Here is a 19,497-nt window from a genome sequence, read left to right on the forward strand (position 1 = left end):
TCTCTCTCCACTGTCCTCTGTGTCCAGGCCTGTGTATCACCCCCTCTCCTCTTCAGAGCAGGATTGGTCAGTCCCCCCCTCATTCTCTCTCTCTCTCTCTCTCCCCACTTAAATACTTTTAGCATAAAGAGAGAGATGTAGGGGAGGGAGAGGGGGATGGGAGATTCATGGGGGAGGGGAGCTGAGTGCTCACTCGGTTGTCACTGGCCAGAGAGAGAGAGAGAGAGAGGTAGAGAGAGGTAGAGAGAGGGAGTTACATCCCATATGTTGAAAGAAAGCATAGCAGTGCACACACACTGACGGGTCTGGTCCACTCCAGGGATTATCCTTGTGCTTTTAGATCTGATGGAAGACATGCAGGCATGAATAGGTAAGGCTGCCTGTCTTCTCTGCATCTCTGTGTTGATGTGCTGTCATAGCCCGCAGCTCTCCCAGCTGTTTGACTTGGCTGCGCTGAAGTTGGAAGAGGAGCCGAGCTGAGCGTGTTGAAGTGGTGCTTTGGCCACTGACCATGAGACATTTCCTAGGGCAGACCAAATCTCTCTACCCTCTGTCTGAACTGTGCAAGGACAGAGCTGTGTTTGCTTTGGGTGGAAGATCTGGTTTTGCTGCTGCAGTATAGTTAGTTATTCTGGGCTGAGTGTTAAAAGTTGGCTGTCAGTTGTAGCTGAGGGGGCCACAGCCGAAGGTGCTGTGTTGGATGTGGAGACTTTTGGTGTCCACACACAGCCGTGTAGTCATTGCGTAATGTCCCCTCGAAATGAAGGAAATGTACATTGGTAGCTGCTTTGCTGTTTGTTTTTACGCATCCTAGGACAGATAGATTTTCTGTCAGGGCTCCACCGATCTGAAAAAGCAGTAAATGTCACAATGTTGCATTTGATAAAATGCTGGTATCTAAAAGTTGCTGCATACATTTGAGATTTTATGATGTTTTGGTCTATTACATTGTTTTAATATAGCTATGATCTTTATGAGTCTAATCTTTACAATCAGATGGACCTTTTATTTACAGAAACATTTTTATGCACGTGTGCATAAAAAGTTCTTCCATTTATAAATGATAACATTCATCAATTGTTTTTACACAAAGCAGCTTAGCACCAATTCAGATAAAAAAAAATATATACTTTGGGCTCCACTGAATAATGACTGCATTGAAAATGTCATGGGTTTACTCAGAATAAAACAATAAAATCTGGAGGATTAAACTGCATCTAATCTGTGCATGATGAACCATGAACCAAAATACAAATCATTTGTTTTATAAATGGACAAACACATTTAGTTGAATTAATTTTTTTTTTTTTTAAATTTTCACACCTCACATGGTATATTTTTTTTCAGCCACAACTTGAAAAATGAACAGGATTTTTTTTTTTTTTTGTCCTCTGTGCTTTGCTTATGCAGCTCCAAATGTGTTTGGTGTCCTAAGAATGCAGTCTTTATTGCCCCAGTGCACAGAGCAATGGTATGCATGAGTCTTTTTGTGAGGCAGATTTAGAAAGCCCTCTTTAGAGGCTGAACGGAGCTTCACAATCAGCTTAATGCCTGCCTATAATGAATACCCTTGTGTGCGTCAGTTTGGCAGTGTGTGTGTACTTGCGTGATTGTGTGAACTTTTTGTTACACTGATAGCATTCTCAGGTTGGTCAGTAATTCTCTCATACTCTAAATGAATTATGCTGTGTGTGTGTGTGTGTGTGTGTGTGTTTAAGTTTGTGTTGCTGTGTGAGCTTTTGTGATTGGTTGGTTGACATGTGAGTGTTTGCCCAGACATTGTGCAGCAGCCTGTAACTGCCTCACCTCTTTCTCTCTCTCTCTCTCTCTCTCAGGGTTTTTCTGTTGTCAGTGCAATCTCTATCTAGTGATGGACTACAGCCGGACGGATGCTAACCTTAGCTGGCATTCACAAAACAGCATTCCTCCTTACTGAGACCAGCTCCACAGAATGCTGAGTCCTATTGTCCCCTATAGTGAGTACACGACACTCTTTTCTCTGTCTACACAGCTGCATGTCACACAACGACCAGCCTCATTTGACTTAGTTGGACTTTGCCTGAATCAATGAGCCCCTCCTCAAAAAATAAGCCAGGCAGGGCCAGACCCTGCTCTGTGGTTTGCAAACAGAAAAAAAAAGCACAGGTAATTGTGAAAAAGTGAATGCTTCCCTGCAGAAACTTTTTACTTGGAATGCGTTGTGGAAATGCTAAAACGTGGACCCTGTCTGAATGTTTCATCGTCAAGTGGAAGACACAGATGGGGGGAGGAGGGGGGACAGAGGCAGGCTGGAGGGCTGATGGTCTAAGCAGCAGGAACCCCTCCATTCTGCCAGTGTCATTTTACCAATACATCTCCAGACCCTCCACCATGCTGCCTCCCGCTCTCCTTCCTTTTTGCCACACTCCCTGCTTTCTCCTTCGGTTGCTGACCTAGTAATTGACATATCCAGTTTTTGGCCTCCCCCGCTTCACACCCTCCCACCAGGTTTCATTTGAGTTCAGGGCTCTGGCTCTCCAAAACTGCATTGTTTGCTGGTCTGCATGGGGTTGTCTCCGTGGCCCCGGCTTCAAGAGCCCATTTTTCCCAGCTCTTTAAAGTGCCTCAAAGGGGCGTTATTTGACTTCTACAGGAAAAGAGAGAAAATCACTCAGAATGTTTAATTTTAAAATTAGTACTTCATAATTGAGGGTAAAAACACTAAATCGTTATTGCAGAGAGTGCAAGGCAAATGCATGGCTGTGTGAATTCAATCTGGACAGGACAGCTTGATTTTAGTATTCTGAGTGGATGTTTCACAGTCACCATTACACTTTTGCATTTTAGAAATTCATCCTTGAAATAGCCGATGTTATTATTCGACCACTCATCAGATGAATGGAATTCAGAATAGTTGCCAGATGAATAAGTAGTTGACCTTATGTGTTGTTATGAAACATGTCCTCCCACAAGTGCCTTTCAATGACAGCTCTCCCAGAACATGCTGTGTTTTTTCCACGAAGTGATGTTTATAACTAAAAAATCCAATGTGATTGAATTACTCCAATAGCAGCTATACACAATTCAGCTTCAAGTGCATGCGTGCATGCTTATGTTGCATCTCAAAAAAGCTTGTTTAGCTGGCAGTTCCATTGGATCCCTGCACCCTGCAAGTCCGCACTGACTGAACACACTCAGTGCTGCTGCAGTGGACAGCAGGTCCAGGAATGTCACAATCTGGCGGTGGAATAGTTAGCATGTCTTCAAAGCTCTCATACTGTTAGTCCTTCATGGAAATCATCTAGTACTTCACAAACCAGCCTATGTGTGTGATTAGCTTTTACGATGAGGACGCACAAAGCTGGTTTTTATCTGCACTGTCCAACAGCTTGATGGTTACGCATGCAAAGAGTACCTCTGTTCTGCAGGGTTGAGATGCTTTTAGAACAGCCTGCTAGTGTGAATGTATGCAGACAGAGGGATCGTATGAGCGCACACAGCCGTGTTAGGTAGTCACGCTGTTTACTCTCAGACCAGTGACACACAAACACACCCCGCTGCTTGTCAGTGACACTGCAGCTCACTGTCTTTTCGTTAAAGACTATAGTCATGATCCTACTGAGAAATATGACAGTGAGGGACTTTGCATATGTGCAGAACATGTGAAGACTCTCACCTCCATGTTGAAATTCCCTTTGTGGGAATTTTGGGCATTCCAACATCCCAACCCTATTTGTGAGTCCTGCTGCAGGCATTTGTGGTGCTGGACTGGCCACAGTGTATGAATATACATGGTGACAGTTAGGGCAGGTTTGGCCATCAACAAACTTTACCTTACTATCTTTACCCGGACAGCTCATGAACATCTAGTCTCAGTGATTTAGGTCCCACATTTAGCCAGTGTGTCCCATTCTTTCTTGGTGTGTCGGCCCTTGGTTCTTGTCTCTGGCCAGTTCAGGAGACTTCAAGCTGGGGTAAGCAGCCATGGCTGGATCTGAGAAGAAACCCGAGAGAGATTCCAGGGGCCATGGATACTCCTGGAGGGATTTGGTGCAAAGAATCTGTAATCTGCACTTCAAACACACTCTTAAATCAGTCCCAGGCTGCCAACCCAGGAGTGCCCTAACTCTTGTTGGTTGGGGCCCCCGCTGGTGTAGTGATACCTTTTCTTTTAAAACAGCACACATACACACAGAGACATACACACACACACATGGGGCAACGACACATGGGAGTTCAGATCTGGCAGTTTTTATAGCTCTCCTCTGACTGACCCCTCTCTTCCTTTCTCTTTCTGGCTCTGTTTTTATTTTTTGGAAGAGTGTCTTTATGAATGACTCGGCTAAGTCATGAAGTAGTTTGTATAGAAATAAAGAAAGAGTAGATCTCATCCTGGCCCCTGAAGGAGCAGGTTGGAGGGCCATGCAAACGTCCATCCTTATTGTCAGCAGAGTGGTACAAGTGGTGCAGTGGGGGGCCTGTGAGGCCCTTGAGTAAACACACAGCCCGCTAAAGTGTGAGTGAGTAAGAGCCAGGATCATTAGTGCAGGGTGTGAATGGGCTCTAATTAGCCCCCAGTATGTGAATTTGTGTGTGTGTGTGTGCGTGTCACTGGGAGTATGTGTGTGTTTGCATGTTTGCATGCCTGTGTGTCCACATGAAAAGAAGGTTAGGGACCGAGGGTCCTATGAGTCCACCAGCCCTCTGCTCTGTCTCTCTGAGGGTTCATCAGCTCATTAAGGAGACCTCCGCTCCTTTCAAGGGCCCAATTAAAAAGCAGGGTGGTGAAGCTCATTTGGATGGCACCTCACTGGATTCCTGAGGCAGCAGAATTCAGAGCTTGACAATGAGACACGATGTCTTTCACACCAACACAGCTAATTAGTAAATGAGTACACTTGAGAAATAACATACTTAAATCATTATGCCTTTAGCTGTTTGCAGTGCAGTGATCATAAATTACAATGCCTTAACTTGGCCTGCAGTTTGTTGGACATACTGAGGTTTCTCTAATTGTGTATGTACTAACAAGAAAAAAAAAAAAAAAAAAACATTCCCAAAGCTGTCCGTGTGCTGAGAGAATAAGATGGGAGCACAGAGGGAGCCAGGGGATTTGGACAGGCAGAAGGGAATGCAACATGGTCACTGGGAATGGGGGAATAAGAGAGGTAGAGAAGCAGCGAAACAGGGAGAGAAGCAGATTGCAATGAAGGGTCGTACTGAATAGGGTGAAATAGAGCAGAGATTGGGCCAGTGAGACAGATGGAAGGGGTGATTGGTCATCACAGAGCCTTAGGACAGCTGTTCTTTGATATATTAGTGGACACAATGACCTAAAGTCAGCCTGCAGTCACAGAAAATAGGAACCCTGTTTTTCTTGCAAGGAGGGAGGGAAGGAGGGAGGGGGGGGCTTCCACCATTTGTGGACGTGCATTAGCAGGCACGGGGGATGGGGGAGTTGTTTCTAAAATTACGAGCATGAAGTGACGCATCCAGCAATTATTCCGGAGGCTTTCTAGTTTTGGAGTGTGCAAAGAAAAGGGCTGTAAAATGAGCACACCCTCAAATGGGAACTTACTTTTTAGTTTTTCCAAACACGTTTGTCAATAAATCTTCATTTAACAAACGTCATCAAGGTGTTTGGCGACGGTTTCCCTCCAACCACTTTGCAAAACAGGAACTTTTAATGACACTGTGTTTTGGTTTTGTTTTGTTTTTTCTGATAATGATATGGAGATGTACAACATCAACCTATAACTTGTTTTGTTTATTGATTGAGTTTGAAAAATAATTGCCAATTATAGTATGAAGTATATTTATTACAGACAAGGGCAATGGAATTGTGTTATTCTTCAAAAATCCAATGTGCATTGTTCTTCTCTCGTATTGGCTCTTCATGCTGATGAAAACTATTCTGACAGCTGGCCTTTAACATCTCCAAAGGGGGACGAAACAAAAAATAGAGTGAGTCAAACTGTCACTCTGATACTCATAGAGCGCAGATAGCTCTATCCACAGAAAGAGGAAGGCACAAAGATGGGGACAGAGAGAGAAATACACACACACAGTGAGAACATCCCTCAATGCCAGGGCGGGAGATGGGCTTCTTGCTCCTCGGATTGGACTGGTGAGATGTGTGAAAAGAGCTGCGTCTGCTTGTGCTCTGGGCAGCAGGTGTGAAAACTCCACCACAAGAGCTCCCTCACTCTTCTGTTATTACATCTTTTTAGGGACATGAAAGAGAGAGCAGATGAGCCAGTGGGAGCGACTGGCAGAGTGGGAGTGAGGGATTGTGTTCCTTTTGATTGATAGGGGCCCTGTGACTAACACATAGATTTATAATAATTTTCCTTAGCAATGCCCAATTCTGCATGGCTGATAAATTATGATCCCTGTTGTCTGGTGTGTGCATTATCCCCATCTTAAGGCGGGTTGGGAAGGCCCTCAAAGATTCACCTAATACTTCCCTCAACAGTTTTTTGGCAATACCCCACACGATTCAGAGGCAATCCAGCTAATACTGTACGTGGTAACTTGGCCTTTTGTATCATGAGTATAGAGCAACATACATAATCCATAATACATGTAGGGAATTGATTAGCTTTTTTGTGTGTTTTCTCACAGAAAAGGTGCAAGAGCTGATGAAATGTGTATTTCATACCAATGTGCAAGAACATCCAGAGACAATTTTCCTCTGTCTCTACCTGCCAGGCTATGAAATGTGGTCGGCCTCTCAGATTGGTCTTTTTATGACAGTCCAGGTAGTATGCAGCGGGAGGACAGCCCCAGCCTACTGAGAATGTCCTGCTTGATATTAGTGCCATAAATCACTGTGAACTTGAGAACGGAGGACTTAAGGGGCTTCAAGAGTGAATGACAAATCATGATAACAATCTCTGATAAATAACAGATTCTCAGTCGCTGCTCGCTTTGCACACAAATCCGAACTCTTCATCATTCATAACATTTCTTGTTTAAAGCAGTGGACTGGATATGTCTGACCAAAATGAGTTTAAAGATAATTTATCTCCAAATTAATGTTCAGGAAGCTGGAGTTTCATCTAGGAACTCATTGATCAGTTTGTGCTTGCTGAATACATAACAACTGATGCAATCATGAAAGCATCACGTTTGTGATTTATCAACACAGATAATATTTAACTTTCAGCCTGTCATTCCCGTTTCGTAAAGCTTTGTGCTTTGTAGTATAAGTCATTCATTCCAAGCTTTTTTTTCCCTGTGAAGTGTATGTTTCTAAGATGTCGTCTAAATTAAATCCCTGAAATACTGCCACGGCAACCAGAGCAGCGTTCTCAAACCCATTTGACACTGCCCTCAGTGCCACAGTTGTTTTGAAGCATTGGAAGAATTTTGTTTTCAGCAAAAATTGAACCATTCATGTTGATATCTTTTCCAACACGTCTTTCATCCATGTTGAACAAACAGAATGGCTTTTGCAAAGTGAAAGGCATTGGGGTGAACAATTCAATTTAGAGAGGAGGGAAAGTTTTAGGTTTAACTTGTTTTACTTGTTAGAATTCTTGACTTGAATCTAGTGAAAGTATTTTCTTGCAAATGGCATGTTTTAAGAAAGCGAAGAGGTCTGCGGGTCTGCATGAAATTATTGTTTTATAAGAAATGATTAAGTACGGGATGTGTCTATGTGGAGGTGTACGACAGAGTGGAGATGTCCTCTGTGGTTGGGGGGTAGACCTCAACACAGAATAGAGTCCTGATTGGATTGATCCACAGCGCTCTTGTTTACAAGCACCCTCTTCACAATCGGCACAGTTTAATAGCACAGTGTCCCAGAAGGCTTGTTGCATCCGTGTCCGTTTTGTTCCTTGGGGCAGGGAAAACAAAAGTGCCGGGAAGGGAGAAAGGAAAAGCAACCTCAGGGGAGCTGTGAAACAGTACTGCAGCCCTCCATCTCTGGGCCTCCTGCCAAGATAACGTTTCACCTCACCCACCGATACTTCTTTTATTGGAAACCACAACACAGTCTAGAGTACTCCCAGGCTTTATGGGCCAAAGGCTACTTAGGTTTCACCCAGTCAACAATATATTCAGTGACTTTGTAGAAACCAAATTAGAACATTTGATGCCAGAAATCACAGATAAACCTAACACACTCCCCCAGAGCCATATGTGCTCTAATTCTAATTTTAGGGCCTCCTCAAAGTAAAGCAGGTTTCTGCTGAAGAGAGCTGTGCCACTGTCTTTATCACGCACGCCTACAATAGGATGCAGCTCACACAGGTCCCTCAATAAATCCCAGGCTAACACAAAAGCTGTCAGTGGACTGCTGCTGAATAGATTAATAAGATTTCCATAATTAGACAGGCCCCTGACAATAGGATCCTTCGGGCTTTGTCTCAGGACCAACTGGATTGTCCGGGCTGCGCACGTCGGCTGGACGGCTGTCCACCACAATGGCTGCACAGACAGTAAGGCGGTCAGCAGAAGAACATCTGTCTCTCCTGGGGCCAAGAACACACACACAAACGGTGGGCAGTTTCATGTGCATAACACAAGGTTCTTATCATGCACCTTGCAGCGAAACCATCAGTCAATACAAAAATCCTCAGGACATATATATTTATGCTTGAATAGTCACTGCAACCAATTTCTGACTTGTTTAAAATTAATTTCAGTGTTTCTGATAAAAATAAATACTCCTCTGTCCCTTGAGTAAGGACAAGAATCCCAGTTTCAACCAAAGGGATGTTTTGTTTCAGTGCTTACTGCATGGTTTCTTCCACAATGCTCTCTCAATGTTAGAGCTGAAAAGAAAAAAAATCATTATAAAAGTTCAAGCTGAGCATCACTGCTTTCATCTTAAAATATCATAAAATATATTTGTTTCAGCATCATATTGTTTTATTTTAGTATCTTGTAGTAAAATGTTCAATGTATTGAAAAAAAAAACATCTTATTGAAAAGTATTTTGAAGTTAATCTAATGGTTGCACTGCTACCTACAGTATCCCCACATTGTCCTGATTTCCTTCTTCTAATCTTAGCTGTCTTTCTGCCCCTCCAGCAAATTAATCTGCATGATGGCTCTGATTTAAGTAGAAGTGTAGATTAGAGTTTGCTCAGTTTATTCTGGAGTGTTACTGCTCTAAAAACATCATTCCAGCTAAAAGCACGATCTAATTACATGGAAAGGGCTGAACTTCACTGCATCCCTGCTGTGTCCATCAGGGTTGAGTAGCGGCCCATCACTTATTTACTCACCCTGTACATACACACTAAAGTCTAAAGAATAATGTGCTTTTTTAAAAAAAAGTACTAATTATTTAGAATTACAATGAATAGGGTCCTCAGGTATTGGCAGCTGGTCATTACATTGGCCAAGGGGGGAGGAAGGGGGGGGTGTGTGTGTGTCTGTGGGGGGGGGGGCTAGAGAGTGAGAGAGTCCATGGGCCCTTACTGTTTTGGTGCTTCTCTGATGATGGAGTGGACAGCAGTTAGCCTGCCTCACTGAGTCCCCTAATGTCCGCTCCAGTCCGCTTAGAGAGGACGCAGCGCCTGCTGTCCACTCTTTCCCCTCCCTCCTTCCATCTCTCCCTCCCCGCTGCAGGTTTTATGAGCTCCCCTGGGCTCTCATCCATCTCTGTCACACGCAGGCCCCATTATTGGGGTTGCTCACAAACTGGTTGGGCTGCAGATGGGAAGGGCCTGTAGGACATATATGGTTTCTGCAGGCTGGACAAAGACCTGCAAGTCAGACCACAAAATATGTGCTTATCTGGGTGTGGACAAGCCAATGTCTTCAGCATGTTTGTAAAAATAAAAGAGTGTGAGAATGTTCTCGTACAGCTTGCTGTGGTGGGTGTGTGATTGTGTGGGTTGGCCGAAGCTTAGGGAAGTACTTGAACTGGTCTGGCCATGGGGAACGTAAAGCAGTGGATTTGAATATGAAGGACATGATAATCCAACGGCCATCTGGTCTGCTGGTCTCATTTGACTGAATAAATAACAAGCATAATCTGAAAATACACATGGGGAGGTTTGGGAAAGCAGGGAAAAAGAGAGAGGCCAAAGTTTAGGAGTAAGATTGAGAGAGGTAGAGCAGCAGCAGAATCACAGACTGTGGTTATTGAGATTTGATTTAAATGGCAATAAGAGGCCTGGCTCCAAACACACAGACAGTCATGAATAATGAATCATCAGGCGTCCAATGAAGGGAAGGCAGAGAACAACAGCTTTGGTCCTTTTTACCTTCCTTTCCTAGCCAGAGTAGCCATCACCTCAGGGTGAATCATAGCAGTTCAATAATGCCAAGGTATGCGTGGACTGTCAAATGAAAGCCTCAGTAAGACATGGTGCTAGTCTCCATAAAATAGATGAATCTATAACATAACATACAACATCATATTGCGACATATTTTGTTGATCCAAAATGGCCCCAAGAGGTTTAACAGAAGAGCATTTAAATGCCAAAAATGAGCATTTCATGTGCAGGCTACAGACTTTATTAAATGAAGTTGTGTTGATTGAACAAAAACAAGAAATGAAGACCCCCCGTTGGTCTGTTTTGTTTTTTTTTTGTTGTTTTTTTTCCCCACAGTGAATGGCAATGAAAACGATTGTTAGTTGCAGTAAATTAGTTTGTACACCTCTTGGTATATGCATGTTCCACACGTTTCACATGCAGTGCCAGGTGAATATTTTATAGGGGACGTGCAGGATGAACAACAAATAGAGAAAATATTGTTTTCTTTTTCCTGCCTCGCTCCTATTAGCTCAGAGACGTGCTTAGTGCGTAGCAGCCATGATCCATCAGACCTCGGCCTGTGCTGAAGTCAGCCAGAGGAACAGACATTCCCCTTTCCCAATGTTCCATGGGAGACTGTGCTGATGAATAGCACACTATGCTGCGATTCCAAACCCAACCCCCCTCTTTCTTTCTTTCCTCCTTTTCTTTCTCACTCTCTCTACACCACTGTCCACATACACGCACGCACACACCCCCCCCTCCCTCTGTCCGGCCGGCCGCTGGGCCTTTTGGAGCTCTGGTGTGCGGTGGGTGGGTGGATTGGTGGGTGGTAGATGGGGGTGCAGGGCGGAGATGCAGGCATTCAGAGCAACATGCATGGGGAGATAACAATAGTTCCTCTGGGAGACCTGCAGATGCTAGCAGTATAGGGAATAGTGGTGGGATCTTATCGCTACACCCACATAAGCTGGGAAACTGAAAAACAGCATATCCAACCTACTGAGCTTTCACTGTTTCTGTAGCTTTCTCATTCCATCTCCCTTTTTCTTTCCTCTCCCTCTCTGGGAAATTTAAACCCTCTGTGCTTCTAGGCATGAATTCACAAAAAAGATTTGTTTCCAAACAGAAGAAAGGCCATTTCTCGTCACCGGCAACTTTGAATGCAGCGACTGATATCGTGTCTAAACTTCTGCTTTGTCCACTAAACTGTACTGAGCAACTGAATGTAGAGTGGACAGCATGTCGACATAGTCGTTAGTGCTGTTTCTTCACACCAAGAAGGATCACAGATTTGGTTTGGAACAGATAAGCGGTAGAAGATGAATAAATTAATTAATGTAGAGTCTTGTTTTTGGTTGATGGTAGCGTTGCACTTTATAACCAAGTTTTCATTCATTCCTGACCACAACAGAAGCTGTCGGTCCTAGGTCAGTTTTTATCTGTTCTGTCTCCTGCAAGAAGTGAAGTAATAGTGGCAACATTTTTACAAAATCAAAGTTTTAGGGATATTGCACCAATATGTACAAATTAGCCCTTTTGATTGTTTTTGCTTTCAAACAATTAATGGTAGACAAACTATTATGATTGTACACTGAGCCTCCTGTCTTGCAGGGGGTGTGTCTAATTCAAAATTTTATGAATATCTGTCTTTTCTTAGGTCTGTTGAAGATGCACTGGAACCCAGAGCATGCCCAGCCTCTCAGCCAGTGGCCTGAGCAGCACCTGGACGTCTCCTCCACCACCTCTTCTCCGGCTCACAAGTCGGAGTTGTATGCTGGCCGCGGCCGCAGCTCTTACAACTACTCTTGGGCCAACGATGACATCTCAGCCCTGACAGCCTCCAACCTGTTGAAGCGATATGCTGAGAAGTATGCTGGCGTGCTAGACTCACCATATGACCGGCCACCTACTGTGGGCACCTACCCGGAGCCAGGAACTTTTGGGGCCCTCAATGGCCAGAAAACTGAACTGGAGCACTGGCCACTGACACACAGCTCTGATGCCTCCTATTCCCTGGTGCCCCCTGGAGGTCATGACAGCCTCTCAGGTTCCAAGGTTGCAGCCACATCGGCAGGCCCTCCAGGAGTTAGCAGCGTGTCTGTGGTGAACAGTAACCTTTCAGATTCTGGATATAGTGGCAGCAGCTCCTGCAGTGGCTCTAGTGAGTACCCCTCCAGCTATAATGGCACCTATCTTTCCTCAGGGTACTGTCCCCAACCCAGCGCAGCACTTCCCCCTTCCTCCCTGCACACTCTCCAATCCACCCCCACTCTAGTGCCCAGCTATAGCCCTACAACATCTGTCTATAACTACCCCCCAAGCACATACCCTCCCCAGACCAGCTACAGCCACCCTTCTGCGACCTACCTGCCCTCAGGTCTACCAGCCCCAACTCCAGTACCCTCGAGGCCCACAGTAGTAGGAGCCAGCTATAGTTACCAGAGCAGCAACCTTGGCACATCTGAATCTGGAGGGACCTTAAAAAGAAAAGCATTTGAGATGACTATAGAAAAAGATGAGGGAGCGGATGACTCTCGTTACAGGAAATATAGCTACGATACCTTGAAGGCCGGAGGAAACTCACCTTACAGTGTTAATGACAAAACAGAGTGCCGCGGAAACGGCTTCAGCAGTTCAGGCACCACAGACCCTCAAACCTTCAAGCCCAGTAAGCCCTCTTCCCAGCCTCTGGTGTCTCCACAGTATGGGGCAGCAGGGGAGTACAGCCCGCCAGCAGGTATGACAGGGGAGAACGGTGTGGCAGAACAGGGCTTCACCCAACAGCAACACCGCTCCCAGGCACACAAACGGCCTCCACTGTGTGGGCCAACTGTTGAGACTATGAAGAGTCCAGATCCCAGACTGATGGACCTTGTAAATGGGGAATTGCTGGACTGCAGCCCAGCCCTAGGCTGGGGTGAGCTAGCTGGGCTCACCCATGTCAAGACTGCCCTGGAGGAGGACCTGCTGTGGCCTGTGCTGAGGCCCAGTCCAATGGTGCGGCCACCAAAAACCGTCCTGCTGTTTGGTCCCCGGGGAGGGGGTAAGACTACACTGGCTCGTTCTCTGGCCTCTCAGTTGGGGGCTTCCTTCTACAGATTGAGTGGAGCCATGTTGGCCTCTAAAGGGAAGGCTGAGTCGGAGCACATTCTGGGGTCTCTTTTGCAAGCAGCAGGGGCACGGCAACCCTCTGTGGTGCTGCTCAGCCAAGTGGAGGCCATGGAAGAGGAGGGGTTACGGCAGACATTGCTCAACACCCTGGAGAAAGCCCAGGTGGGGACCACAGGTCTGGTGATTCTTGTGTGTGCCACCGGAAGACCAGATCTGCTGCAAGACGCAGTTCATCGGAGCTTTGCCAAGCGATATCACGTTGGTTTGCCAGATGCGGCCATGCGCAGACAAGTGCTGCTTCAGGCCCTGTCACCCCAGGGCTTCAGCTTGAGCGAGAGGGAGCTGAGTGCTGTGCTTCAGCGCACTGAGGGCTTCTCAGTGTGGGAGCTGCTGCAGCTCAGCCAGCAGGCACTCTCCTCAGCTGCCTCCCCCACTGGGGCCATGCACACCCTCCCCACATCCTCCAAACCCCCAGCTTTCACAGACTTTGAGAATGCCTTCTGCAAGGTGTGCCCACACACTACTACAAAAGAATTGGACACTTGTATAGAGTGGAACAAGATGTATAGCCACTGAGAGAGCAGCCAGTCACAGCACTAGGACTGCACTAAGAACTTGTCTTTGTTCTGACATGGCAAGCCTTGGGAATGTTGTGTTGTTGTTTTTGTAATTACAGATTATGAAGCCAAAAGAGCCAGAGAAGCTCAACAATACAGGAGCGCTGACAAAGTTGTTTTATTGGCAGAAGCATACCATGGTGTTCTGTTTTTGTTTAGCTATGAATATCCGCAATATTTTATTTTTTCCAAAGAAAAGAAAGACAAATAAGCCTTGCTGAGTGGGGTAGTGTATTAGTTGTTTGGCCATTGGGAGAATCAGATAGCTATTTGGATACTCTCAGAGATCCTGATTAGCCTTGGTCCGGGACAAAATCAATTATTTGTTGCTAGGTGACATGGTCCAAGATTATGGATAATCAGGGTTTGGAAAATACCCCCTTTGACTGCTACTCTCAGGATCGTATTTATTGCCAGTCCACATCACATGTTGTCCTAACGTTGATTTAGTCGTTGGATTGTCACTAATCATTAGGTACGAAGGGCTTGAAAATAGCAACATTTCAGAAAACAGTTTTTTGCCAAAAAATGTCAAACCAAATGCATAATCAGCAGTGCTGTTTAAGTTTTCAAACCAGACTAATCAACAAAATCAAAATACACCAATATTCTCGTAGCATGGTACCAGTTCAAGTTGCAGCAGTTAGCTCTTACTTTTTGTAGACAGGAAATAATTTAATCACTTAAGAGTTCTGATGAAGCTCTCATCATAACTCATTTGGTCATAGAAAAACTTTAATATACTCACACTTAAAATGCTACAATGCACAGACAACTTACTTTATTATGTTTGAATTGTTGTTGTGGACCTAAATTTATTCTCGATCTCACATTCCTCATCGAGTGCAGTTTTCCTGAGAATCACACTTACAGAGCAACACTTAACCTGCACGCCCAGCTTCTCTTACAGCTTCAGTTTTTTTATTTCACTTACTCCTTATTATTTCTTAGTATGTAGTCTTGTTTGAAATGCTCAGGAAGAATTTCTTTACCTCAGAAATATGAAATAAAGAATGTATGTAATCTTAGGGTCTTAGTAGGTGAGATAAAGCGAGGAGCGAGGAGAAACCTGACAGTCTTGTAACACCCACTGCAGCTGGGCTTTTACCTCGGGAGAGAAACTTGAATATGCTACAAAGAGTAACATTGAATGTAATTCAGGTATTTCAAAGGATATTTGATGCCATAAATCCATGTATTATTATATATGAATATATAAAAACATTTTCTTTTCTGTTCCTTTACCTTTTATTTTTATTGTAGTTTTATGGTGGAGTGATGATTGTCTTCAAGAAATGATAGAATACAGAAAATATTCCCTTTTTTTGTTGGACAAACTGCTTGCATATCTCTGTTATCTCTGTCTAGTGTTTCCATATCATATATATGCATGACTGCTGTTTATAGTTTTACAACTGCAAAATGCCATTTGGAAATGTAAACGTAACACACACAATCATACCTGTGCACGCGCAATGAAGATCATAGCACAAAACAGCTTGAAAAGAGAGAAAAAAAAAACAACAACAACAAAAAAGAACGTAAAAAACAAAAAACACTTGTGTTTCGCTTTCAACGAATCCCCATGTTTTTCCTGAAGTGTTCAGCTTCTCAGTTAATGTGTACATATTGTGGATGAACCCAGCATGTAGACAGTCCAAGCAAATCCCTTCTTTTTCCAGCAGTCGTACAGTTCTGTTTTAACAAGCTGGAAAAACCTGGTCACTGGACTGCAGGTACAGAGGTCGTTGGTGTTAGATTGTTTCCATGGTCCTGAGGAGGTATACACAGAGTGATGTAATATTTCCTACTGCCCTTTTCTCTCCCTCTCCCGCCGCATCTCCCTCCCTCCTTCATCATTCTTTTTCTCTTTTTTCTCTCTCTCCCCAATGCAGACTCATTAGATTAGATTGCCCCCTGGCCGCGAGCCCCGATGGCCATGTGGCGTTGTGTCCTCTCCCCAGCCCCCAACCCCTGTTCCCCTTCCCTTACACCAATTCCTTGGGAGTGGAAGTGGTCTGATTGATGTCCAGCAACCCTATATCACAGTGCAGCCTTCCCTCCCCAGCTGGTGGCTTCAGTCATACCATACAGCCAGATCAATCAGAGTGACCCCCGCCATGCATACTGATCACTGTCCCAGAAACTGAAAACACATTTACAAATTACAGAGCAGCTCCTGCCTCAAGCTGCAGGGTGTAGATGATGCAGATGAGCAATTATTCACATGTAATTACAGGAGTGAAGTTATAATGATGACTGAGAGGTTCAAGAAGCGACAGTAATTCGAGTTGTCGTTGTCGTTCCCATCGCTCACCAGTTTGTCCAACAAAACAAGCTTTTATTTTTTACATGCATTGATCTGTTATTGTGGTAACATTGTCCTTGGTTATTGTACATTTTCTGTAACCATTTCTACCTCATTTTTGCGACATATTGTACATGAAAGTATTTATTTCATGTCTTTTTTGATGTCTGTTTTAAAAATGATAATAATGTTCTTGAACTGTAATGGTCTACCTCAGAAAAGACTGTATTTTAAAAGAAGAGTATCACAATATTAAACAGAATTTGTCAGTACTGCACTGAGCTTGTCTTTATTCCTTTAAGGTACTGCAATTGACCAGAGTGCAAAAATTACATGACGCCAGTGGTCACCTTATGTTGCTGTGTCTGTGGCTTGGCTTGACCCCAGTGTTGAGGTCATCACAGTTACTTAAACTGATTGCTTTAACGTGTAAACCCACGCAGATACATCATGGGGTTTTGGATTTGCTCTAACATCAGCTTGAATTGATGTTGCGCAGTCAGCAGGTAAAGGCAATATGAAAAAAATCAATCAGTAATATAATGATTCACAGTGTGCATTGAATTGAAATAAGGCTGCGTGTCACGAGTTGGCTGGACAGAAGGATAATCATGTGTCTTTGTCAAAGAGAAAAACAGAGACAGATATTACTGTATGTATTTTGTGCTTCCACGTACACATCAGTTAGTCAGCCAGCATGTTTGTGTGTTTTTATGTGAGACACACGGTGTCCAGAACAGCAGCAGAAGCACTGCTAGTACACCCCTGAGGCTCCAGGCCCAGCACCAGAGCACAGAGGTCCTTCATCCCTGTCACTGTCTGTAAACAACAGCTCGTCCCAGTGGCTTTCCCATGCTATTTCTGGCCCTTCCTGACATCTTTCAAAGACTCAAAACTTACTGAATAAATCTCAGGAACTCTGTGAAGAACCGAAAGTTTAGCAAAAAACTGAAATGGGATTAATGGCTGCCCAGTTATGGATAGCGGTGTCAACGCAGAGTTCGAAAACATCTGGGTCTGAATCCCAGTAGAGCAGTGCTGCTGATGGCGCTGATGACAGAGTAATTAATTGTCTAATAATGATGCATAGCTCCGTTATAAGCACAACCTTGTGCAGTGGCTACCCTTCATCCTCTGATGAAGGGTAATTGGTTCTGCAGCTATTTCATAACTATACCCTATCTTTTCCTATCACAAACTCAATAACATCAACCACAGAGCAACACAATATGTAATGGCAGAATAGATGTGTGGAAATGTGAAATTGGAATATGCAGGGACACTCACCTCACAACCTACATACTAATTTCATGCAGTTATTGAATCTTATGACAAAAATAGCTTGTATTGATTATGCACCAGCTGGAGTCTAGAAGGCCTTTCGGTTGGTCATCAGCATCACGATGTCAAATTTTTTATTCCACACACCACATAATTAATGATTCATTTCTAAAAAGCCAAACGGTAGTGTCTTAGCTGATGTCTCTGTCCATATATCTCCACATCCTGTCTTTGGGTTTGTAACCTCCGGTAAGAGGCTGAAAACCAGTTTGTCCTTTTTGTCCTGAGCGATATCTGTCCTCCAGGAAGTCAATCATTTTCTTCTCCCTGCTGATTGGAGGTAATTAGGTGAGCAGAGTTTGTAATTGGATAATGAAAGATGGTAATGAGCTGCTGTCCTATATCCTCATACTATCATGGTGAATAAGAGGACGCAGTTCTGTCACACTTTCCTTACTTCAATGCAATGAAAAGCGATATTGGTAGTGCTTGTAACTTTAATTGATATACATGTTAATTATCAAAATATTACCTATACATCTGATTTATAAAGTAGTGAAATAGAATAATTGGCCTTGTGAAACAATTTGATACAATTTTATAATCCAAATGTATGCAGGCTTTGGAAAAAGAACACTTCAGTCATTCATATTTTGTTTGTTTTCTGCTGATGTGACTGCACTCAATTTAGACAGCATGTGATTTCAGCATCTCCTTTCAGCATGCAGGCATCCATGCTCATCCTCAGTGTGCCAGCGTGTTTTGACCAAAAAATGTTATGTACAGTAACAACCTTCATTTAAAAGTTTTTTCTAAATGTCATTTCACACAGACACAGTCCTCCTCTCTACCTTTGCCGTACCGCTGGCCCTCCATTGTCTGGGCCTTGATACTGACAAGGTTGACATCAGAGGAGAGCTCTGACACTGGGTGAGTTAGGACTGCCAGCTGTTAGCAATCAAGTCTATTTTGAAGTCAGGGACACATGGACCCCCAGGGCCAAAGCAGCAACTAGCCCAACCCCTCGCCTCCCCCCTGAACCCAGCCTATAACCTCCAAGCCTCCTGGTTCCACAGATAGCCAGCACAGCTGTATTGGTTCCAGGTGTTGAAAGACTGCGGTAATGGGCCTTTACCTAAGAGGACCCCGAATGGATGACAGACATGCTCTAAAAATTGTGGTGAAATAAACAATAACAAAAACACTAAGATAAAAGAATGAATTCATGACCAACACACCGCCAGAACCGGTTGGGTCCTTCCATTATCAGGGTCTAAATAAAAATGGAATTTCTTTAAATATGTTTTGTCCCTGACAGAGAAGGAGCTGTATACATGTGGTTAAAGAAATCACAGCCACTGCAGACTAGTTTTAGAGAATAAGATCAATGCTGTTTAACATGAGATATTGGCCCCCTCTTTCCTGGACGGTGCAGCTGTCACAAAAAATATTGGCTTGAATACTAAAGAGGTTTGGCAATTCAGAACCGACCTGAGGAGAGAACACTGATAAAAATGTATGAAGTTTGCAACTTCAAGCAACATAAATCAGGTAAACTAAAGTCAGGAAGAAGTGAGGAAAAAGAGGGAACAATTCAAATCTTTGCAGCTGCATTGTTTCTGTGTTGGAAAGGTCAATCAAAACTTTCAGGAAATTGGATCTGACAGGTGGAATGTCTTGGCCTGCCCCCCACATCACATGACTAAAAGGTAATCACAGAATAAATATAAGATAAGTCTTTTGGATGGGGGAGAATAAACAGGTTTATGTTTAGGGGCAAGTGAAACTGAAAGTGTCACTGTGAGAGGAACGGCAGGGGTCAGAGATTGATGGAAGCAGATCAAAGTGTAACGCTACATTTTTCTGCAAAGCTGGATTTACTTCAAGCTGGGGAGTCTGCAGATGATCAAGTGTGATGATCTTACTACGTTGGCATCTAATTTCAAAGCAACCCCTGGAACTATTGAAGGCGGGCAG

The 19,497-nt window shown here is 44.0% G+C and overlaps 1 protein-coding gene across 1 annotated transcript; it reads left to right on the forward strand.

Moving 5' to 3' along the window:
* The first annotated feature begins 266 nt into the window (after window positions 1-266).
* fignl2 (fidgetin like 2) lies at window positions 267-15,517 on the forward strand. Its single transcript, XM_029506504.1, has 3 exons — window positions 267-370; window positions 1,836-1,976; window positions 11,861-15,517. Exons 2-3 carry the CDS (start codon window positions 1,952-1,954, stop codon window positions 13,888-13,890), a joined length of 2,055 nt encoding a protein of 684 aa, XP_029362364.1. The 5' UTR covers window positions 267-370; window positions 1,836-1,951; the 3' UTR covers window positions 13,891-15,517.
* Window positions 15,518-19,497: the final 3,980 nt, after the last annotated feature.

Source organism: Echeneis naucrates, chromosome 7 (genome assembly GCF_900963305.1).
Source record: "Echeneis naucrates chromosome 7, fEcheNa1.1, whole genome shotgun sequence".
NCBI classification, from domain to species: Eukaryota; Metazoa; Chordata; class Actinopteri; order Carangiformes; family Echeneidae; genus Echeneis; species Echeneis naucrates.

Coding starts and splice junctions, on each gene's coding strand:
- fignl2 (XM_029506504.1), top strand. CDS start 1,952: ATGCTGAGTCCTATTGTCCCCTATA. Junction 1,977..11,860: donor GAGTCCTATTGTCCCCTATA/GTGAGTACACGA, acceptor GTCTTTTCTTAG/GTCTGTTGAAGATGCACTGG.